Consider the following 24,365-nt stretch of genomic DNA (forward strand, 5'->3'; position numbering starts at 1 on the left):
AAAAATGGAAACAATATGGTGCATGCGTAAAAAACTGAGTGACCGTCCAAGAAGGAGACAAATGAGAGAGGCCACCAAGGCACCCATGACCCCTCTAAAGGAATGAGAGGCTGTACATACAACTTCTGTTGCCTCGTCTTCACCGGTCATAGCTTCGTAGGAGAATGGAAAACAGAAAGTCACTGTTAAAAAAAACAATCTCAACTAGACTTCACCAGATGGCAGTTGGGAGACCCAAAAGTCAACCAGAAGAAGATTATTCAGTCCGATGATGGTCATCAGACTAGACACTGTCTGACAGACAAGCATCATCATCCAAAAAATGAAGCACGGTGGTGGTAGCATCATAATGTACGGGTGTTTCTCAGCAGTAGGTCCTGGATAGCCTGTAGAGGGTAAAATGAATGCAGAAAAACATATGGAAACCCTGGAGGACAACTTGAAACAGACAGCAAGAGAACTGTGAATTGATTTCTGGCAAGACAGCGGCCCCCCTATGATCTAAATGGCTACCCCGTGTGACCCCAAAATTTTCGTTGGAAATTTACATTACTGATGTCTGTGTAGGTTCTCATTCATCCAGGTCATGGTTATCCAAAGTAGTTTAAATCAATCCACTGGACTTTAAGAAAGTTCTTTGAAGACGTTTCACCTCTCATCCAAGAGGCTTCTTCAGTTCTGGTGGTGGTTGGTGTTGCCTCAGCTTTTAAACCTCTGTGAGGTGTGTCCAGGGCTATTATTCCAACGACCGATACCAAAACTCATCTGACTACTCAAAGATGGTCGTTGTGAGTATCGGTGGGGGTCGTTGAAATGCGTCACTGAGTCCTTGTGTGCTAATGGTGGTCATTAGCATGATTCTCCTGAGTAGTTCTTTTGGGGAGTTTTGAAAGGACCTGATTGTAAATTGGCGAAAGATGATGTCGCAGACCACCCCCCCCCCCCCCCCCCCACCCCCGTTCAGAGATGGCTTCTCTACCTTGACATGGATGGCTTCTTTCACTCCTCTTTCAAACCATCTGTCCTCCCTGTCCAAAATCTGAACATTGGTGTCCTGAAATGAGTGTCCTTTTTCCTTAAGGTGAAGGAAGACTGCCGAACCCTGTCCTGAGGAACTGGCTTTCCTGTGTTGAGCCATGTGCTTGTTAAGCGGCTGTTTGGTTTCCCCTATGTAGAGATCTGAGCATTTCTCGCTGCATTTAACTGCATACACCAGGTTGCTCTTCTGGCTGAAGCCAATTTACAATCAGGTCCTTTCAAAACTCCCCAAAAGAACTACTCAGCAGACTCATGCTAATGACCACCATTAGCAGACGAGGGCTCAGTGACGCATTCCAACGACCCCCACCGATACTCACAACGACCATCGTTGAGTAGCCAGATGAATTTTGTCCCTGATCATGGCTGGTGATCAACACTTGAAATCCCAGGTTCAAGTGGTAATGCACACACTAGTGCCTCGTTGTCATAACAAAAGCGTCTGTAAACCAGGGATCAGTGCCAAGTGGCTCTTCTCTGGGGTGCAGAGATATATGTGCCAAAGGGCTCAGGGTTGGAATTTCTAGTGTTAAAAGCTGAGGCAACACCAACCACCACCAGAACTGAAGAAGCCTCTTGGATGAGAGGTGAAACATCTTCAAGGAACTTTCTTAAAGTCCAGTGGATTGATTTAAACTACTTTGGACTACCATGACCTGGATGAATGAGAACCTACACAGACATCAGTAATGTAAATTAGCTAACGCTTATTACAGTTTGATTTACATTTTCAAAGTCACATATTTGAAATCATGTAATTTTTCCGTAAAACAAATCACGGCTTTTATTTTGTCAGAGAAACCTGGAAACGTTGTTTATCCGTAATTCCGCTAACTTGACTGAACGTGGGCTGCAGTTCCCCTTATTTAAACATCAATATGATGTATAAATGCAGATGGACTTCATATATTTCACTATGCAGACATTTATATTGATGTCCAGTATATTTTATAGACATAAAAACATTTGATAGAAATATTAGAAATGGATTTCTGTTTCTTCAGAATAATTGAGTTAATGACATTTAATGTTCATCAGTGATTCATGTTTAGTGTGAAACTTTTACTTTCCACCTATATTTTTTAAACATGTTGGTCATTTTGATGTAAGACATTTGAGGATGGTTTTCTTGGATAAATGAATTTCAGGTTTAATTGACTGAAATCTTTCAGTCAGTGTTGTGTTTCAATTTGAAATATCTAAACTAAATTAATACAGCTCAGTCAGTTATATTTTATATTATTTAGAATTCTTATTCAGTTTAACACTAGATGACGTATCAGTTCATTGAGTATTTCAGAGCCATTTTTCTTCTTTTCAATTATCTGTATTTTAAGTGATATTGTTAAAATATTCTTGCAATGAAACAGCAGCAACATAAGAAATGACCAAATATACAAAGGTAAAAAACAACCAAAAAAATTAAAACAAAAAATCATCATAGTAACATGTCAATTAAAAAACCCTATAGTATAGCGTGTCGTTCTAAAAACATCGTAGTTTAGCCTTTGGTCCACAAAACGTTGTTATATCCTGGCTGTCTGAAGTAGGTGAGGACCAACACAAAAACACTTCCAAACGCTGGTTTTCTAAGGGTTAGACGAGTATTTATGTGAAAGAGTAAGTTTACAACAACACAACATGTGAGGGGGTTGAAAGCAAATGGGTGAACATTCAAAGATTTAAGGTGGAATATTCCTTTAAACCAACCTAAATGTCATGTTTTGGTCATTATCAAGTGAGAAACCTCAATCCAGGCTCCTCATAATGACGGCTGAGATTTCTGCTGTTGTTTTTTGTTTAGTCCAGACTTAAATGACAGAAATCCACAACTGTAATTTTATTTCAGGACTCGGTTATTAAATGTCAAAAGAATCCATGTGACTCTAAAAACTCAACAGCTTTACAAACTCTAAGACTAAACTCTCCACAAGGATCCAAAAGAAGTTGGACTTCTACATGAGAGCTTTAATTATTCTCAGGTTTACTCTTAAATATATAGAGTGCTACTTACTGTATTTTATTGTATTTGATTTAAGAATATGAAGTATTATTCCGGTTTATTATTCCTCTCAGGTTTACTATTAAATGTATAGAGTGCTACTTACTGTATTTTATTGTACTTTAAAATTTACATTACTGCACAGAACATTTCAGATTATTTTACTACAGATCAAGGGTACAGATTGTTGTTGTTCACTGTGTATTGGGTAGTACTCATTTTAATTTAGACTGATTAGCATACAGAACCCTATGATGTTTCTGGTTTACAGCTGAGAACTAGTTGCTAAAAGTACAGAATATTATTTCCTATTTTAGGTGTGATAATTGTCAGTAATCATTCTAAGAAATGGAAATTGATAGGGTTGTATATAGTGCTGTTCTTGCACAATATTTGTCACTTAACTGCCCTCAGGATACTGTCACTGAGCTTACTAGTTTTAGATAACAGGCAGATGCTGCAGCTAATGATGTTGTAATTCACATAAACAAGGGAACAAGTCCATCATAATTGGGAGCCAAAAAAAAAAAAAACACAAAAAAAATACTTTGTAAAGTACCCCCCTGTGCCCCTCTGCTAAAATTAATCTGGATCCGCCCCTGACATTGCACGATCTATACACGGAAGGCTGATGGCAAGGCTAAATGCTATAATTACAGCCGAAGGTACATTTACTAAATAGTGACTAAAAGGGAGTACGTACACACTGTTCCAGTCACTTTTAGATTTTCAGTTGACATAATTTGTAGAAATCTGCTTTCACTCTGACAATAAAGAAGCTTCCTTGTTTTTGTAAATTGTTTTTAAAATGTTCAATTTTTTCGACCAAGTTTCACTCTTCGAAAGCAATAAAAGGGGAAAACTTCCGAAGGGTGAATGCCATTTATAGGCACTGATTTTACCATGATGAAAGAGGAATGTGTGATAAGGCAGGGAAATTCTGTTCTTTTGTCACTAACTCCCATGAAATTCATGATTCAACTGCACTATCATTATGCAACACAAAGTTATACTACCCAAATTACAGATTCTTTTCCATTTTGCCGCTCACAAAGAAAAGACAAAATTACTTGAAGAATAAATAATCATGTAATAATAAACCTATTTTTGTGGTGAAGTGCAGAGGACTTTCTGTTTTGGCCTGCATACATCCCATACTAGTTTGGATGCTTTCTGCTACTCCCTTGTAAAAGCTAACAAGAACCTGGCACTACGTAGGAAGCTTGTGATTGAGGAAGCTTGGGAATTTAGCTTCCTAAATTAGCAGAGAGGTGTGTGATGACCATGACAGCGTCTCTGATACCAATTCCCAGGAAGCTAAAACCGCTCACCTGCTCCACCTCAGCGTCGCTCATGCAGACAGGTGTGTGTGTGTGTCTCGGCTTCCTTTTTCCTAAAATCAATAATCAGCTCCTTGTTTTTTCCTCAGCAGTAGGTTGTTTTCTGTGAACCACACCGCAAGATTGTTGATTTCCTCCCAATATAAATTCTCATCAATGACCAAAAACAACAGTGTGTTTGCCTCGCATCGCTTCTCTTGCCCGTTTGTTGCTTTCATCCCAAACCCATTTGTCCAGCGATTGCCAATTCTTTTTTTTTAATGGGTTTTTCATTCTTTGAAAAGGCTGAGTAACCTCTAAAAGAGCTCGACACTTGTTGAGAACTATTTTCAGCTGTAGATCTGGCGCACTGGTGAGTGTTAATAGCAGCAGGCAGGACTGACATAAAATAGACCACAAAGCTCAGGTGCACGAGAATAAAAAACAAACATGTCAACCAGTGCAACAGAGGGGCACACTTGTGTTTTCTCAATGACATTTAGACAACTGAGGGGCTCTGCAACACAGAAAAATAGGCTTCGAATACAGACAGTTCTTGTCAGTAGGATCAGTTTGTTGCTGGTTTGGTCCTTTAATGGGATTTGTTCAAAATTAGAACAATACAGATTATTATATCCTTTAATATCGCTTGATGCAGGAGCTTCATGAAAAGCTTCCTGCAGTTTATAATATTCATGTTAGTGTAGTTACCATATTCATGTCACTGTTCCCAGAACAACACATGTTCTCATGCATAATTCTGCCAGCACTGAGTCGTTTGTAAAAACCACACTGCGTCTTCATGTCCCATCGGGGATAAAGAGGAAATAACAAGCGCTAACACAAAGTACAAAGTCTCCACCTGAAATCACTGTAGGCGATATAAATCCGTCTCCTCCGGGCTTAAAATAGCTGTATATTGATTAAGGGGGATGCAATTTTACACACGATGTTCAGTTTGCTCATCATTTGGAGTTTTATGCTGCCTGTAAAGGAAATCTGTGTCGTGTGTTCTGTGATTCTGAACGGTGCTGGATGATGTCATGTAGGGTTATTTCAGCATGGATGTGGAGATTTACACATTTGTAACCAAAATCCTGTCTTACAAATTGGGGCATTGAGTTTAAAAGATGTGGAATCTAACAAAACATGCCTGCATTATAGGAAATGTAGGAGCCTGCATTTGTGAAGTAAATCAGGATACCTCCATGGACTGTCAATGAAGATGCACGAAACCACAGTGATGTCACCTATACGATTCCTGAAGAGTGGTTTTGGTTTTGAAGCTCAGTGCGGTGACTCCAGCCGTTGCCATCCTGGCAGTGCCTGACTCCTTCCAAGTCCTAGATAATCCAGAAGTGGTGGAGCGTGAGTGAAGCTGAAGCGGCACATAAACTGTAAAGCTATCAATCTGTTGCTTAACCCTCCTGTTGTCCTTATTCATGGGCACCAAAAATATTATTCCCTGGTCTGAAAAAAAAAAAAAAGAAAAAAAATTCTGCAAACATTTCCCCAAATTTATGAACAATTTGTAAAATCTTCAGGAAGAAAATTATTTGGGTTAAAGTGAGCTTAGTTATGCATAACTTTAAAACTTAATGCAATTTAAACAGATCACTTATTTAAAATTTCAAAAGAACAACTTAGCTATAAGGTAGTGTCTACAGACACGGACCCGTACCCGTAGCCCACAGGCTACGGATACGGCACTTTCCATTTGCCAGACAGATACAGACCCATACGCGAGTCTCGCTAGTCAAGAAGCTGCTAACCACTGCAAACTGTTGAAAGGTAAGCAAAGGTTAAGGTTAGGGTTAGTGTTAGGGTCAGGTTTAGGGTCCGTATCTGTAGTACTGATGCTACCAGTCCGTACCTCCAGCGTCTACCGGGAGTCACGTGACCAGATCTCACGTATCTGATTGGCAAATGGAAAGTACGGGTCCGTACCTCTAGCAACTACCTAGCTATAAAAGCAGCTTTTTTGTCAACATGTTATTTTTGCTGTAAAAATGGACATTTTAACATGGAGGTTTATGGGGGCTGACCTGCCTTTTCAGACAGCCCCTAGTGGCTCATTGACGAACTGCAGTTTTTGGCAAATCTGCATTGGTTTCCTTTTTAAGCCCCAGAGATTGCTGCTTGGATATCACAGCCTCTGCTTAAAAATCCATCACTTGCAAGTCTTCCAACCTTGCAGAGGTACAGTCCTAAATAGCTGGAGTATCCCTTTTAATGCTGAACTGAGGGCAAATGTGCTCTCCTCGCTGACATCATGACATTTCGTGAGCACACAGTGTGGCATCAGGTTACACCAAATGACTGAGTGGTTTCCTAGAATCTCATCATTAGACCGATGAGCTAATTCATGATCCTCTTAAGACAGAATTACTGTCAGTAATGGTTCAGTAATGACTGAGCTAATTATCTCCCACAAACACTATCATAGTAAATCTGCCATGTTACTGCAGCAGGGGTCAAGTGAGCTTATGAAACTTGGTGATTCACTCAGCATTTCCATCACTTTATCAAAGACGTGTGTAATTATGTGTACCGACTAACAGCCGACCTTCCGCCGAATGTGTCATCCAACCAATCCACAGTGTCACACATTTCACAGATGTGTTCTGCAAATGTTTGCAAAAAGTGACAGGCATAACCTCACCAGGCTGAGACGCTGTAGCCGCTATGGAAATGAGAGAGAGAGAGAGAGCTGTGGGTGCAATTTCAAATTGGGAATGAAAATGTTGCCCCATTAGGGCATAGTTGTGTGTCTAATAATATCTCCTCATTCCTATGAATCAGAATCAGTCAGAAATACTGGTTTTGGATGCCGGGTGTCATGAATAAATGATTTCCTCCTCGTTTTAGTGCACACAGAGGAGGGGGAGGAGGGGGCTGCTGGAGAAGGGGAGGCTGATTGACAGCAATGTGTAATGCTCTGCGAGGAGAGTCTAAGAATCTGGAGTTGTTTGAATGAGTATGCAGATGCACGACACTCAGCAGACTGTAAGCTCATCTTCTTAAGATCTGGGACAGCTGAGCCTGATCTGATTCATGGCGTCTTCAGTCTCACACTGCAGGTAAGTTTTAATTTGATCCATGACGTACTGTATGTTTCCACAGGGCTGCAAATAAAGACAACTATTACACATGCCCTCACAGATGGCATGTAATCTGTACAGTGGTATTCTGCTGAAATGGCTATTTAGCTGTTCTAAATGGTGCAAAACTGTGAATCTCTACCAGAGGCACTTGTACTGCAGGGAATACCTCCATCCCCAATGTCTCTGTGGTTGCAAGTTGGAACTCCACAAGTAACTCAAATGAAGCAAAAACCAGAAATTGTCATTTGAGAAAAAAAGCATTCATATTTGACATAAAATGAAAACAATCCATGAAAAATGATCAATTAAATTACATAATCCAAAAATAATAGATAAACAGCTGAAATGGCTATCTAAACTTACTGGATAAATGGCTAAAATAGCAAATCTCTGGCTAAAAGAAGTGAATTAAGAAGGAAAATAGCTAATTAGCCAAAGATTAACACCTGAAATGGTTTGCTAAAAGTAATGGATACACAGCTTAAGCCTTATAAATGAATATAAGAAATTAAAAGTTAAAAATGATGGCTAAAGAACAGTTTCAATGGTTAGCTTAACTAGTTACAAGTAATGGATTAACAGTTGAAATAGCTATCTGGCTAAAGATAAGCAGCTTAAATCAATAACCTACTGAAAAAAAAGAGATGAAATAAACAACTGGAACAGATATTTTATTTCCAGGTCTTCCTAAGTTAACTTATTTCTACAAGTAATGATTAAACAGCTGTTACAGTTAACCTATTGGTAAATACACTTTCTGTCCAAAAAAAATAAAATAAATCCAGCACTCTAATATTGTATTGGACCACCTTTAGCTCTGAGAACTACACACATTCGCTGTGGAATCGTTTCAATAAGCGTCTGCAACGTTCACAGCATTTATTTCTGTCCAGAGATGCATTAATTTTTCACCAAGATCTTGCATCGATGATGGGAGAGTCAGATGTGCAAAGTCTTCTTCAGCACATCCCAAAGATTCTCAATGGGGACGAGGTCTTTGGAAGACAATCCATGTGTGAAAATGACGTCTCAGGCTCCCTGATCCACTCATTCTCAGCGTGAGCCCCATGAATTCTGACAAGAAGTCAGGTTCCCATCTTTGGGAACAGAATGTTGCTGAACCTGACCAACCCCAGATCACAACCCTAACCCCCACAGGCTTGTAGGAACTAGCAATGATGAGTGCATCACTTCATCTGCCTCTCTTTTCACCCTGATGTGCCCATTACTTTAGAACAGGGTAAATCTGGACTCATCAGACCACATGACTTTCTTCCATTGCTCCAGAGTCCAATCTGAAGCCTTTTTTTCTGATTAGCCTCACTGATCAGTGGTTTTCTTAGAGCTACACAGCTGTTTAGTCATAATCCCTTGAGTTCCCTTTGCATTGTGCATGTGGAAATGCTCTTACTTTCACTACTAAACATAGCCGTGAGATCTACTGTTGATTTCCTACAATCATCTAAGAGTTTGTTCCAACCACATCTTTTCCATGAAGATGATGGTTCACCACCATTCTTCAGGTTTTACTGATACGTTGGATGGTTCTGAACCTGATTTTAGTAGTTTCAGAAATCTCCTTAGTTGTTTTCTTTGCTTGATGCAGGCCACAAGGGACAGATTAACATACTTTCCATGACCACAGGATACGTCTTCCAACATGGTTAAGAAATGAGAAGCTCCTCATTGCATTAGCTAGGGTTATATAAGTTGTTGCAGCTGAAACATACTCATCACTGCAGTAATTATCCAATGGAAGGCTCTTATGTATTTGATTAATTTAATCCAGGTGGAGAGGCAGAGTATTTAAACAGTTAAAACAAGTGGTTTGCTGAAACAAAAAGTGTGTACTAGGAAGTGAGATTAATGTGTTCGTGAAATATGTTGAACCCAAAGTCAGCACCACTGTAATGATCCCCATTATCTCTGATTTGGGTTCTAGGTTTTGTCTAGCTGGTTCACACAAAGAAAGCCCAACTATGTCAAGCTTGCTTCATAGTACACCCTACGTAAATGGTTAGCTTAGCTAAAAATAAGAAACACTTGGATTATTTATCCTAAAATAATAAGTTAACAGTTCAAATGAACAACTACATATGGCTAGAAGAACTTAAACATTAGGTAGAAGTAATAGTTAAAAAGCTAATACAACGAACATATGGCTAAAGTAAAATAATTAGTGAAATAGAAACAGCTGAAATGGTTAGCTAAAATCATGAACACTCACATTTAGCTGCACATAAGAAGAAAACAGCGGAATCAGTCAACTTAAAAAGTCTCTTTAAAGGTTACATTGCTGAAAATAATGAAAAAAAACATTATTTTGCAACAGATGAAATTTACAGCGTTCTGCTCCTCAGCAGAATGAAGGCAAAAACACTCAAAGCAACCTAAACAACAACAATTCATCTGAATAAATATTATGACAATGTACTCATTCAAGTGTGTTAAGCGGCACATGGAGGGTGGCGCTGATGCTCGAGCTCATCAGACCGGGCCGTGTGGGTACCTCAGGCAAAAAACAAAAAGATTAAAAAAACCACTCAACTAAAATTAAGTGTCTGCCAAAGCTATCAAGAAAATAAGACTCAAATTTGTAATGTCAACACATTCGTGTGTTCAATCTGCAGCGCGAGATGATGAGTTTTGGGAAGAGGTGAGACTCAAGATGAAAAGGATTTTATAAATACAATTAACTCCGGCGCCCAAGTTCCCTCCATTTTCTCCGAGCAGTGCTTGTCTCAGGCGAAACGGATGATTGCACTTTTATGGCAAAATATTAATAGAGTGAAAATAAGTCAGTGGTTCAGGGAATTGTACTCTTGTCATCACTTAGAAAAGATTACACATACACTTGAGGGCATAGACTATTCAAAACGTGTGGGGTCTATTAATATCAAACATATGGATGAATCAGATATTCTGGGTCAGTAAGCTGAGATGAGATCTTTTCATTATGCCCCGTCTTTCCGTCGGACTACTTTTCCAGTTCTGCTTCTTTAGTCTTTAAGCATCCAGCTCTGGGAGCGACTTTATGTTCACAAGTATTGATCTTTGACAGAACAAAGGAATTCTTGAGTAGTGTTCCCCCTTGACACATTACTTCACACCATCCAACTCCTGCTTATGCCAATACACGAGGCTTTTTTCCATCCAAATATGATGCAGTTCCACATTATATAAACACACCGAATGATATGTTATTTTACAAAATGTATAGAGGCAGGCATAAGCGAGGAAAACAAATCAACAAAAGGGCCGGAGCCATCAAATTATTACAAGGGAGAAGCCTGAGGAGACTGAGAATAGAACACATTGCAGCAATTTGTAGGTAAACACAGAGCAGTTTCTTTAAAGCCATAATGACAGATCTAGATTCAGTTGATTTACTCAGATGGGTATGTGCGAGAAAACAGGACGAGAAAAAAAGCATTCAGAGGATTTGGAGCGTATCTCTGAAAATAAAATGCTAATAATTTAAACATTTTACATCAGTGAGCGACAATATCCCCACAGCGCTCATCAAACTTTCGACAAATTCAATAACTTCATCTTCTAAAGAAGCACTAGCACAGAAAGTGGAAGTAGGATTTCTTCCCATCTGCGTGTCATTTCCACGCTTCTCTCGGCTCACAACGAAGGGCTCCGAGCCAAATCAGTGAGAACGGCTGATGGAGTGAAAAACGGCGCGCTTATCTATGTAGGAGAGTGGAACAGATGCGGATATGACTTTGTTATCATGCAGCTCACTGAACGGGAGGAGGCGAAAGGATAAGCTGGGAGGGCGGTCAGGAGAAGAGGAATGTCTGCTCCAATGTCAGGTTAATTGCAGGAACAGATTTCTTGGCAGGTAGGACGGGCCTAAATAAAACAAACGACTTGTATTATCCTCCATTAGTAAAATATTCGGCATCATCTTTCATTATTTACAAAAATATACAGCGAGGCAATCTAATTCTAGTGACTCAGCATCCATCATAGGGCTGTACTTTAAAAAAAATAAATCGCTGCAGCAGCTAAAAGCATGTGTGCAAAGGAGGCTCATAGAAGATCTAAACACGCTTATTGATCAACATGAAAACGGAGATCAATGCGAGGCTAAAACACATCACAGGTTGTCTTGTTCAAAACTGCAGCAGCTCACCGTTTCAGGAAGACAATCGCTGATGGAGACCAACGTGATTTCCGATTCCTTTTTAAGTTGAGAGGATGGATTTCTGTAACAAACCGAGGAAAGTGTGTTTGCTGACTGCGTGTCTCCGCTGTCGACTGAGCAGCACTGAAACAAAGCTTCACACTCAGTACAGAATCAGCAGCGCCGGTGAGTTTACGGAGCGCATCGACCTCAAAATAAATAGCGACAAAGCCGGTCGTCTCTCTTAAGTGTTCTTTATTACCTTTAAGGAAGCTTTCATAAAACCGTGTTAAATGAATGAATGTGTTTCACAGCCGCTCCGACTGCTTCGTCAAGTTCCAAAAGTCTGTGTTCATATCACAAGTGTTAACATACAGACCATATGACGCCTAACAAATACAGTAAGGCCACATCACTATTTGCACGATAACAGGTACAGTACAAAGTGTGTGTTTGTGAGAAAGCTCGTCATAAATCTACAAATAGTGACAGAGCATGAAAAGCTTAAGACAATAATTTACAAAATATAGCAATGTAGAGTAATCATCTTTAAAATGCCATCAAGTATCTGTTTTAAACCAAAAGGTTTAAGTCTGTACCAATACCAAGAGTACCAATAATTATAATTTTAGAAAGTACTCAAGTCTTACAGATTCTGTACACAATAACCGCCACATGCTGGTACTGCACATGGTCCTAGTTGATCCCTGACAGTTTACACAACGAAAGCATTTAATAATCCACAGTCTTTTCCCTTATTGTGTCTGCTCCTTTGAAGACATTTTCAAATGTTCATGATACAAATATTGACAAGATGCTACGGCTAAATGTGAGTTTTAAACGTATTCCGAAGCTGCAAAAGCTTTAATATGTCTGTGCAGTATTTTGTTAATATTCAGAACTAGCAAAGTTCCCAAGATTATTTTCCAACAGAAAGTCCCACATTGCAAAATCGAAGTGCCTCTATAATAATATTAATAATGATAATAATTATAATAATAATTAACTGATAATGGCTCAGTTTGGTGTTTTAAGGAAATCACAGCAACTGAATTGACAACCAGTGTTGAGTGCATTTTACCCACAGTGCCACAGTGTGGTCTGAGCCACATTCAGTGGTCCCAGGGACAGCCACAGGGGTCTCCACAGACCCTCTTTCTGTCCCAGAGGATGTGCAGCTCCTTGGCTGTGTGCTGAGGAGACGACAGCATGTCCAAGTAGCACTCTTTCTCACACAGCCAGCCGGGGTCCTGGCGACAAGACAGAAGTAGGAGATCTGACTGTTAGCTGTACGCTGGTTCGATTATCGCTCAGGTTGAACTGTTAATATGAGACTCTGACGTGCTGGAAACGAACTCTATGTTGCAAAGACTAAAAACAAATCAAACAGATGGAACAGGATGGGATTTTCATAGACAACACTAGTGAATATTTTAGAGTTTTCCATTTGCCACATGAGGCACATAAAGTAAAATGTGGGAAGGCTGAAGGAGTGAGCAATTTTGTCATAGATGTGCAGAAAACTATATATGTTTATAGAATATCAGCAGAATAGTAAATCACTTCTAGAAATCAAAATGTACATGCTAAAGAACAACTACACAACTGAGGAAAGAGAAATAGGCCCACTATTTAAATTCACGGTTTCATTTTATGCAGTATTTTTAGTTGTGAAATGCTGAATTTCACCTAATGAAGCCCCAAGGATCAAAACACTGTTAAAGACCCTCACTGGTGAAAAGTTTTTTTTACAGATTTCATACTTTTAATTTTTGATGAAATAAGCAGTCAACACCATGACTCAGCATTTTCACCTTAAAACTACAGAGTTCCAGGTTTCATATGTAACAAAGCTAAACAACCAATTCTGTCAACTTGCAGGGTGCAGCTTTCTGTAGGACTTTGTTCAGATTTAAAGGTATGACTGAATTACTTCATATTACAACTGGTCGGAGAGTAGTTTTACATTGTTTTAGCAGAGCTGTAGGTGAGCTGGTGTTCTCCAGAGTGGAGAAACGGGAAAGAGCTTCATAGATCTGCATATTGTAGACGACGCTGCAATGCAGGAGGTTAAATCTCTGCTATTTAAGGCAGGAGGGGGGTATTTTAATGGAAACAGTGTTGAGTGTTTTAGGGGATAAACCTCATGTTGTCCTGCGGGGTCAAAATTGACCCGTTTTCGAGTTTGAAAACGTGGGAAAAAAATATTTTCATCGTGAAACTTCTGATGTTCAACATTTTTGGGAAATCTTTCAACATTTTTTGGTGGAAAAAAAGAAATGTTAAAAATGTTTCTTAAGAATATTGACAAAAAATTAACATTTTTGTGAATGTTCTTAAAAGAAAATATTAGCAGTTTTACTGATATATATGTAATCACTTTAGATATTTTTAAGCTTTTTTTTTGAAAATTTTTACAAATTTTTTAAAATACAAGAATTTTTTGCCAAATTTGTGGGATTTTTTAAAATAAAACTTTTAAGGGAAACTTTTACGAAATTATTGGAATTTTCTTCCAGAAGGTTTTGCAAATTACCAAAAGTTTGGAGAATTTTCTTGCTGAATTTTTGGGTATTTTTTCAAAGAAGGAAACAATATTTTTTGGTGCCTGTTAATGAAGAAAACAGGGGGTTAAATCACTGACCGCAGAGAGACTTTAATAGCCAGTGCAGCTGATTGACGGTATGCAATTTACTCTCACAGCGTGCGTCATCTCCTATGGTTTTACACTGCTTATCTGCACTAAGTCGTATAAAAGGTGCAACATAAATAAGCTGAGCTGGAACAACCTAAAACCCTTTTGTTTGAATAATGGAGTTTAGAGATCAGTGTTAGAATTTCAAGTAACATGTTTTCCTTTCAACCTGACATTGACATCCTAAACTATGTGTTGTACAATGAATGATTTTTACCTTTTATTTTCTTCTTAATGTCAGACACTAAATGCTAATCTCATGTTGATAAATGTTGGTGTACTATCGAGACAATGATGGAGCGTGTAGGATGTAATCATTCCTGACAAAAGTCTGATAAGCTGTTATTTATAACAGTGTTAGAAATGATGTCAGTAGACCAAACCCAATCGTTTGGAAGCACTCGGCTTCATTGGAGCTGGCAGTTTCAGGCGGTCAGGCAATTTCTCACCTGATATTTCTGTGGTCCAACAGCTGCCATCCATATCCCCATGCTCACATCCTCTCCCTGTAACGAGACATCCCGGACAGACTGCTCACATTATGGTCATGATTATCTGCCACAGTTGCTCAGTGCTTAGTGCTCTACCTGGTAGGCTTTTAGTTTCTCCGCATTACTGGCGAGCCACTGGACCAGGTCACGAGAGACCACATAGCCGGAGCCGCAGGCAAACGCCGGGTAGGCCGGACTCGCGTACTCCAACTCCTGCCACTTCCCGATGCGATCCACTGCCCAGCTCTGCCTGAAACTGGGTCAGGACGGCAGATACATTATCATCAAGTCCTGTCTTCCTTCACACCTGACCAATAACGGCTTTCACTACGCTGAGCATTCCTGTTTCTTTCATCTGAAGTTCAGCTGACAGTGCACTGAAGTTAAACTGCAAACACAAGTGGATGCAAAATATACACTGTCAACAGGATCGGAGACCAAATTGTACTTACTTCCCCCACCAGAAATTGCTGCGTTTGAGACCCTTGTGGTCAATCTTCATTAATACCGAGTCCACATCGATGTAACAATCATCATCCGTCTTCAGCAGTAGATTAAAGTCAGCATTTCCCACAGACCTGCCAGAGAGGGAATTTGCAATCTTAATTAAAGCCCACCTTCTGATTTTTTTCCCTTGCAACGTCCCAGAGTGGATTTACTTTCAAATACCACAGAGAGTGCAGAGAAAGAGGTTTGCAAACAAGCAAAATACTTGTCAGCTCCACGCTTAAGACCACTCTGTATATTTTGCCATCTGATGACTCATAACTGTACTTTTTTTCCCTGACAGAGTGATTGCAATCGTGATTCCAACAGCGAGACATTTTGAGGCGACGACACACTTTCATTTCAGGTTGCTGATTTCCTCAGAGGGCCCAGGCAATTTGGAGACAGAGAATCGAGTCATTAGCACTTGGCATACCATTTATAGAATTGAAGCAGTTTGGAAGGCACGTTCCTGTAGGTGTCTACCACGTCCACGAACACCATGTCTCCGTGCCTCAGGCTCTCCTCCTGCAAGGTGGCATCCTCCTGCCTCAGCCTGGAGGCATGGTGCTCCATCCTGGCTGGGCGGCCCCGCAGGAGCCCCGACAGACCATCCCCATCTGACAAAGTGAGAGGGAGAGCAGCATGATGGGGGGGTAAGATGAAACAGAAAAAGGCAGAAAACAGGATAAATAAGGACAATGGTGGAGTTTGGCTCGAAATTTGATTTCTTTTAGGTCACATTAACTGTTTATTGACTAAAAGTTGGAATAAATGAAGGCACTTTTGAGAGGCATTAACTTTAATCACTGACTGGCAAAACAATCTGATAAAATTAGACCCATTGTACAGAATGGATCATTTGTTCCGTTTTCCCAAAAGATTGAACAATGAATTAAATTTTGTTTTCCACGAAATGACTACAAATGCAAACACATGCAGGTAAAATCAATAATGAAGCACAACGGGGAGGAGAGGGGGGAAAATGTTATTTTCCATTTGGCACATATGCAAGAGCCCCGAGGAGAAAAAGAGCTAATCTCATAACCTGCCAGAATGAACAATGTTTTTTTTTTTGTTGTGTTTTTTTTTTAGAGTTTTTACACGGGGGCTGCTTTTACAACAGCTGGCTCACAGGGCGATTTTGATCGAAGTCTTTTCATAAGAAGCTCAGAATTAACTGCGTGGCTGGACCGACCGTAGATAGTGAATGTGAACCCCCCGGCCAGGCCAGGAAATCCAAGAGCACTTCTATGAGGCAATACGCCCTCTGCAATCTGCAATTCCGAGAAAAGAAAAAAAAAAAGAAAAGTTTGTAGCTTCTTGAACTTTTTCTTCACTTTCAAACTTGAGAGGATTTTCCTGCTCCACGGATTTTTGACACCACATGTGAGCACGTACAGAGGAAAACTTGAGAACACCTCCTCCATCGTTGAGCTTCACGGAGGAGGAGTTGACTGTGGTCAATGCAGCCGAGTCCAGACTCTCCCAAACCAGCGTCCCCTCGAAACCCTGGATAAAAGACAAGACACGTCACTCATGCTGCAGAGCGTCGTTCTATTAAAACTGAACAGTATTATTGACGTCAAGACCTCAATACTGTTAAAATTTGAGGCTTTATTTTACATTCTACAGTTAAGAGCTCACATTTTATTGAAGCTGATTCCAGTACTTCTCTACCCCACTTTTATTAAACGGTACACTCCTTGAAAATCGTGCCTGCTGACATCACGTTGTTTGTTTTTTAAACTTATTATTTTGCAGCAGTTAAGTAAAGGTGAATTTCTGGACCATGTGACATTTCTGCTGGGTGCAGCTGCAGTGCAACAGAATACATTTGTCCATCTGTAATTCTGATTTGGTTAGAGGTGAAATAGGTTTATAGAGCCCATATTAGGGCTGGGCGATATGGCCCAAAAATAAAATCTCGATTTTTTTTAGTCATCTTGGACGATTACGATTTGAATCGATTTTTGTTGTTTCTTTGCGGTCTGTTTGCTATGGCTAGTGCTAGCCAAGCCGCACTCCCGTAGCTGCGAGCACTCTTCCCATTCTTTAGGATGCCTCTGCCGGAGGTGCAGAAAGAGGTTAGTTGTGCTGCTACTCCTAGTTTTCACAGTACTTTTGCAAACCTTGCACATGACTGTAGTTTGCTCTGTGTGAGTCTTGTCAAAGCCGAACCACTTCCATATAATCGATGTGACATGAGGCCCTTTTCTCGCAATCAACTCTTCGTCTGCTGTTCTGTCCGCCATGACGGACGGGGATGTGAGTGTTTTGGCGGAAGGAGATGAGAGGCGGAAGAAAACGCCAGTGCACAAGTCGTGAAAGGCAGAAGAAGAATCTGTATTGTTATATATTTAAGCTCGCCTCGATTTTACGATTTGGCAAATTTTCAAATCATCAGGTTTTAACTCTTTGCGCTTCAGTGCGTAGTAGGTGTACCGCCGGTGGTACACTTACTAATTTGCATAGGAATTTCAAGAATGTCCGACGGCTGCAAACGCGATTATACTAACACTATACGTCGATGGAAAGCTTAGATTCTCATGAATCCGCCGGTATAAACCACTTTCAGATGCGATTACCACAGCGGGTGAGAAAAACACATTTGTCCGACAAAAACGAATATTCATCCATCCGTTCTCTATACACGGCTTCAACGCACACAGCGCGACTCACATTTCCGGGTTCATTATTACACACAGAAAAAAGATTCCACAAAAAACGGCCATAATCCAACCTTTTACATCCAGACGACACAAGCCAGTAAACTATTTTGTCCAAAACATGTCCTGAAGTCGGTATAAAATCCACGAATCGGTGGTTTTCAAGGAAATGCATCTCGCGATGTGCGTCCAATATTCCCCGTATTTTTCGTAATTTTTTAAATTTAAAAATAGAATATTAGCGATTTTTTGTACTGAAAATGGCTGGAATTGACTGAAGCTTAAAGGGTTAATTAATTCGATTTATCACCCAGCTCTAGCCCATATTATGTTTTGGTCCCCCCTCCCCCCCCACACACACTTTCTTTTAGTCTGCTAAATACCTTTTTTTGTGCACAGAAAATGATGCAAACTTACAAAGTTCATACTATTAAGAGCAATTATTCTCTCCCACACAGCTCCTCACTTGCCTGAAACGCCTCATTTCAAGTCCAGGGTTTTCTCCTGTTACTTATCTACATCATCACGCAGCACATTTGCATATTTTGGCCTTCAAACAAAGAATCAGCAGCTCACTTGAAGCCCACCATTATTTCTTCACTTGAGCTGCTGCTGCTAAATCTACATCTCTCTGCCTGTAGGCATAGATCTGGGTTTACAAACCAACGCTGCCTTATTTTCATTGGTCAGCTGACCAATCAGAGCAAACTTTTCAGGAGGGGGCCTTAAAGAGACAGGAGCTAAAACAGAGCGTTTCAGATGAAGGGGGAGATAAGGTGCTGTAGTAATGTATAACAGGAGGGGAAAAATGTGGTTTTTTTTGTCATTATAAGCACTTAAACATATGACAGCAGACTCCAAAAATAAAATTACAAACCTGAGAATGTGCATTATATGGGCTCTTTAAAACTTTGGACCAGAGAGGGCAGCAAAACACTGTTTTTTAAGTTACTCTTTAATGGCAGCTTAAAGAAAGGAGGACTTAATATCACATTTAGCATTTTATTTAGCATTTTTTAAATAAGTCATTAAATCATTCCCTAAGTTGCTTCCTGAAGAGAACTACATACACAGTAATCTGATATTAATTATTGGAGAAATGAATGAAGTCTATGAAGATTATTTAGTTTTTTAGTTGAGTGGAGAAAGAAATGTCTGTCATGATACCACTCAATTCAAATAAAACTTTAAAAATATATATAAAATTTAACAGCTTTCTATGAAAAATTAAAAAGAAAAAGAAAAAGAAACACCTTCAGGACAGGGCGCTTGAAGTCATGACCGTGGGGTATATGTGAAAAACTGACCTTAGGCAAGATGAACTGCTCCACTGGTTTGTACCACACCCAGTTCACCATGGTCCCGGTGCTGATGGAGCTGAAGCGAGCAGTAACCACAGCCTCCTGCAAAAATATAATCACTACTTTTTATCCATAAAGAATTCACGAGGAAACCGCTGTTGCTGTCATGCATGCTGAGCGTTACACTACACTGCTCTCTCAATGGCAGTGATCCAAAATAAGCTGATGTTTGTGTCTCTGACTGAGGGGGTAAACATCAACCACAAAGTCCTCCAGCTGCCCCCAGGCTGTGCAGCTACCAGGGCCCACAGAAAAGAAAAAAAAAAAGCAGCATACGGGGTACGTTTTCGCTCGCTGTTTACCTCCTGGTCCAGCTGGAGAAGCTTCACCGTCACGTTGCTTTGAAGCTCAAGCCGGGTCCCGCTGGGAAACATCCCCAGTCTTGTTATCACCACTGGGTGGAGGACCTTAAAATCCAGGGCGATGGCGGACACGTCGGAGGGGGCGAGCACCGAGGGGTCCGACACCGTCACAATCTCTATGTCTGCATCCTGCCCTGTTACTGGGACACAAGGGGGACGGGAGTCACTGCACAAACACCCGTGAAATCTACTGATATCCCCACAGAGCAGGTGATTCAGGGACAGCGTTCAGAGAAGAAGACGGACTCTGGTAAAGCTCCACCATCAGCACTCTGAGGAGCCCGATCTTGGGGCCGCCGTCTTCAAAGTGAGGCTTCTGCTCGTGAGTGTGCTTTCTTAATTACAAAAGAGCATTTTATTACCCGGGAGATCAATGAAAAGATCAAGGCTGTTAAAGCAAAGAGGGTTTTTTTTTTTTTTTTTTTTTAACATCATATGCGTTCTATACAAGTTCTAATGCTCCTTCCAAAACAAAGACAATTAGAGGACAGACACAGAACAAGCAGCCGTTTATCAAACAAAATGTTTCTCACATTGACTGAATGGAATCGAGCTGCAAGATTTTACTGCTCTGGGAGGATATATTTAATATTTCTATGCTGACTAACCATATATGCTTAGCTTGGGCACATTTGTCAAAACAAATAACTGCAGCGCTCCCTTGGCACTGGCCATCTTGAGAACGCTAGTTTAGTCACTGGAAGCATGAATAACGCTGGGCATAAATCAGAAAGTATAACCACAAATTTACTGTTATTTGGTGTTTATGGAGATCTATTTAATTATTAAGCAACATATAATGTTCTATGACGTAGAGTGCAAACCAGTATTTTCATTATTGGGAATCTGAAGAGTCGTGTTGAGCTCTGAGGGAAAATAGGATGCATTATTTTTGTATTTTCTGACATTTTATAAACCAAATGTTCATCCATTGATCAAGAAAATAACATGTGGATAAATAGTAGATCAAGAAAGAGCATTTTCTTGATCAAGAGATGAACAATATAATATAATAACAATGCAATTGCTTGAACTGTTTCCATTAACACTCCAAAAATCGAAAGATATTCAGTTTAACCCTCCTGTTGGCCTCACTTATGGGCACCAAAAAATATTGTTTCCTTCTCTGAAAAAAAAAAATCAAGAATTCAGCAAAGAAATTCCCCAAATTTCTGAAAATTTACAAAACCTTAAAATTTCAACAATTCCTTAAAAGTTTCCCTTAAAAGTCTTTTAAAAAGAAAGTCTCCCAAATGTGGCAAGAAAATTCTTGTAAATATTTTCAAAAAAATGAGTAAAAATCTTCCAAAAAAAAAAATCCTAAAAATATCTAAAGTGATTACATATAATCAGTAAAACTTCTAAAAATTTCTTTAAGAACATTCACAAAAAAATCAACCAAAATTCAGCAAATTTTGCTGGAATTTGGTTGATTATTTGGTAAATGTTCACATTTTGAACATTTTTTTTCCACCAAAAAGAATGTTCAAAGATTTCCCAAAAATGTTGAAAATGTGGACATCAGAAGTTTCACTGTGAAAATATATATTTTTCCCCCACATTTTCCAACTTTAAAACGGGTCAATTTTGACCCGCAGGACAACATGAGGGTTAAAGAGACTAATAAAACCAGCAAAATATAGACTAAAAAAGTCGAACTCAAAGAAGTTTTTGCTTAAAAATATACAAACTTACATTGTATCCAAATTCTGAGGCCTATTATTTATTTTTCAGCTGTAGTTACGTGCCCATAAATATTGTAATATGTTGTTCAGACCAGGGTTGAACTTCTAAAGCTTAGAATATCATTAGGAATTTGTTTCCCAAGACACAAAGCACAAACACCGAGCAGGATTACCACAAGACATTCTGAGAAGCTAATCAGCATTCACCTTCTTGTAGTCCCAAAGAAAAATCCCTGTGATGAATGCGGCACAAACAAACATATTTCAGCAACAATTAATCGTCCGCTTAACACGTGCTTTGACCTGAATCCTGAGCCGGGTACCCAACTGTGTTTAAAAGCAGCTATTGTCTCTTCCAATCACGCCGAGCATCTCGCACCAGAGCCGCCTGCCTGCCTCCGATTCTGAAGCGAATCACGTCAACACTTAGGACCATTAACACGGCAGAGAGCAGAGAATATGCTGGAAAAATAAAACATTGCCGTGACCCTAAAGGCCGCCTTCTGAAAAAGCCTATTCTGATGAGTGGTTATTATGTTTTCATGAAGGCAGCAAACACCGGAGCGGCCAGGAAAAGTAGTGAAACGGCTGAATTGGAGTGGATGTGTGACGGTGGGAGACGTGACAATTACCGTGGACGTTCAATCTGACGGTGACCGCGTTCAGTTATTTGATATAGGGTGCGTCTTCGCCTCGTATAGCTCTACTTTTCAAGTGTCAGTACGCACCTCTGGTTACCCTCCAGCAGCTACATTCACTGCGAGACATTTCTGCTTTGGCCTTGGATGTAGAAAGAAAAGAAAGCTGTCCTTGAGCTGTGGGTGAACATGAATAAAGGTGCTTTTTTTTCTGAACATGCATTCTTCTCATTCTTTCAACTCCTCTGCTGTTATTCAGCCTCGGTTCCATTATTGACAATTGGACATGCAGGCGACAGATTGCGGAGAACATTTCTTTTGCGTTAAAGCCGTCGTTCATTACAGTGGTTTTCTCTTTTCTTTTTTGTTACCTGGCTCGGTGAAGTTCAGCAGGGAGCAGGAGTATGGATCCTCTCTGTCCTCCTCTGGAATGGGACACCCATGTTCACCCACAATAAACTTCACCCCCACCCTGGAAGAAAAAAAAAAACACAAATGCATTTGTCTTTTTTTGTGTGCGTGCGTGCAACATTCGGCTAAATATCCAAAGCTTGTCCATCTATCCACCCTGCGTTGCCATGGTTACTGAGGGTTGCTTAAAGGCCATCACACCTTATCTCCGCTCAGATCGCTGAATGAGAAGGAAATGGACAAAAAGGAAGAATGAAAGCGAGAACAATCTTGGCCGCTGGTCAGGTGAAGATAAAAGGGTTGATGGGGCAGTTGGTTATTTGCCGCCCGCTGCAGGCTTTGTTTCCTCTACATGAATCTAGCCTGGCAGGTGGGGAAAGAAATAAACAAATAAAAGAAGACGAAACAGAAAAAGAAGCGGTGAAGTTGGAGCTCCACCCTTACAGACCTGTGCTGGAAGTGGGGATGATCTTGGAGGTAGCCCAGCCAGGTCTCTCTTATCGCTTGTCGCAGTTCATAATGGTGTCTCGCTGACAGCACTCCCACCAGAACTTCATAGAAAGGTAGTGGCTCATCTGCAATGAAAAGAGAGAGAGAAAAGCCCTCACACAACAGGTTGCCACAGCCTGTCATTTCCACACACACACACACACACACACACACACACACACACAAAAACACCCAGAGAGAGGGTATTAAATGCAAAGATGGGGGTAAAATATGACCTACAGTTGGTGACAATGATTAACAAACCAGCAGGGATAAATAATAAGAAAATAATAAATAATAAGAAAAAGACACTTTGCAGCTCTCTTGATTTATGCTTCTCATTCCTGATCCTGAAGGCAGTTTCCTCTGATATTTAGTTTACAGTGATTTACTGTGATGCCTGCTGTAATTCACCTCATGAAAATTCATGTCCTCATGCATCAAAAGCTGCTTAAACTACACTCGTGTGATGAAAAAGCGCAGCAGCAGCAGCACTGGTAGAAAGTGATCATCGGTTTGCAGACAGCTCAGAGGACATTAGTTGGACTGTAACGAGCAGCTCTTCTTTCCTCACGTTAGACTATCCCAGCAACGCCCAGCACTACTCAACTGTTACATTCACATTATTTCCCTCTAAGACACTCAGCAGCGTCGACACACAGTCCGACCATTTACTACCTGTTCACACGCTCAAACTAACAGCCACGACGGGGCGGTAAAAGCAAAGTTAGCCCGCCGCTCGGATGGGAAAAGTTGCGGGGCTTTGAGGAGGTGAAGCTCCGGGGTTGAGGCTAAAAAAGTACCCGAGAGTGTGTTGTTGTCCAGCGGGGAGGAGGAGGGTCGTTGTGCCAACCACAAGTGCACCAGGACGGCGACAGCACAGGGCAGCAGAATGAGCGCTAGCCTCCGCATGGACGGAGCCCTTCACTCAGCCGGAGTAGCCTTCAGCTTTGGCGGCGCGGAGCCTCTTCCTGAGCCGCACGGCGCTGCACGGTGTGAGCCGCTCCGTGTGTGCGCTTCATTTCAGCTCCGCAGCTCTCCGCCGGGCTCTCAGCACTGCCTCATGTCTGCCTCCGCCGCTCGGAGAGCCGGACCAATGGGAGACGAGGAGCCCTGGCGCGGTGCACTCTGGGAGGTGAAGTTCAACTCTGTAGCCAATCAAACACAGCGTGAACTATGTTTGTACTGTGGTAACTATAGGAGCAGTATAATATAAAAAGTATAAAAATGTACATATAATATGATAAAATAAACAAATAAATAAATAAATAAGGAGGTATTTGATCATAAGAAAAAGAACTACAATTTCAGATAGTTGTTGCAATAATAATAATAATAATAATAATACATAAAAATCATAATAATATATGACACAAATAAATTAGGTTATATGTTATTATACATTAATAATATGAATGAATGTGCAGTGGTAATAATATAAATTATTATTATCATTATTTAAAAACATTTACAATACTAA

At 40.3% G+C, this 24,365-nt stretch overlaps 1 protein-coding gene across 2 annotated transcripts; it reads right to left on the bottom strand.

Annotated features, from left to right (window-relative positions):
- Window positions 1–11,836: 11,836 nt before the first annotated feature.
- b3galnt2 (beta-1,3-N-acetylgalactosaminyltransferase 2) lies at window positions 11,837–24,068 on the bottom strand. 2 transcript variants are annotated; one of them, XM_051960088.1, is made up of 12 exons: window positions 23,689–24,068; window positions 22,845–23,022; window positions 22,357–22,457; window positions 19,603–19,802; window positions 19,247–19,342; window positions 16,672–16,782; window positions 16,469–16,547; window positions 15,707–15,890; window positions 15,237–15,362; window positions 14,881–15,040; window positions 14,743–14,799; window positions 11,837–12,848 (listed from the first exon to the last, which is right to left on the bottom strand). In XM_051960088.1, exons 1-12 carry the CDS (start codon window positions 23,795–23,797, stop codon window positions 12,711–12,713), a joined length of 1,539 nt encoding a protein of 512 aa, XP_051816048.1. In that variant the 5' UTR covers window positions 23,798–24,068; the 3' UTR covers window positions 11,837–12,710. The 2 variants fall into 2 exon arrangements, with proteins under 2 accessions (XP_051816048.1, XP_022046967.1); XM_022191275.2 differs by having other exon boundaries at window positions 22,845–22,971; window positions 23,689–24,059.
- Window positions 24,069–24,365: the final 297 nt, after the last annotated feature.

Source organism: Acanthochromis polyacanthus, chromosome 15 (genome assembly GCF_021347895.1).
Source record: "Acanthochromis polyacanthus isolate Apoly-LR-REF ecotype Palm Island chromosome 15, KAUST_Apoly_ChrSc, whole genome shotgun sequence".
NCBI lineage: Eukaryota > Metazoa > Chordata > Actinopteri > Pomacentridae > Acanthochromis > Acanthochromis polyacanthus.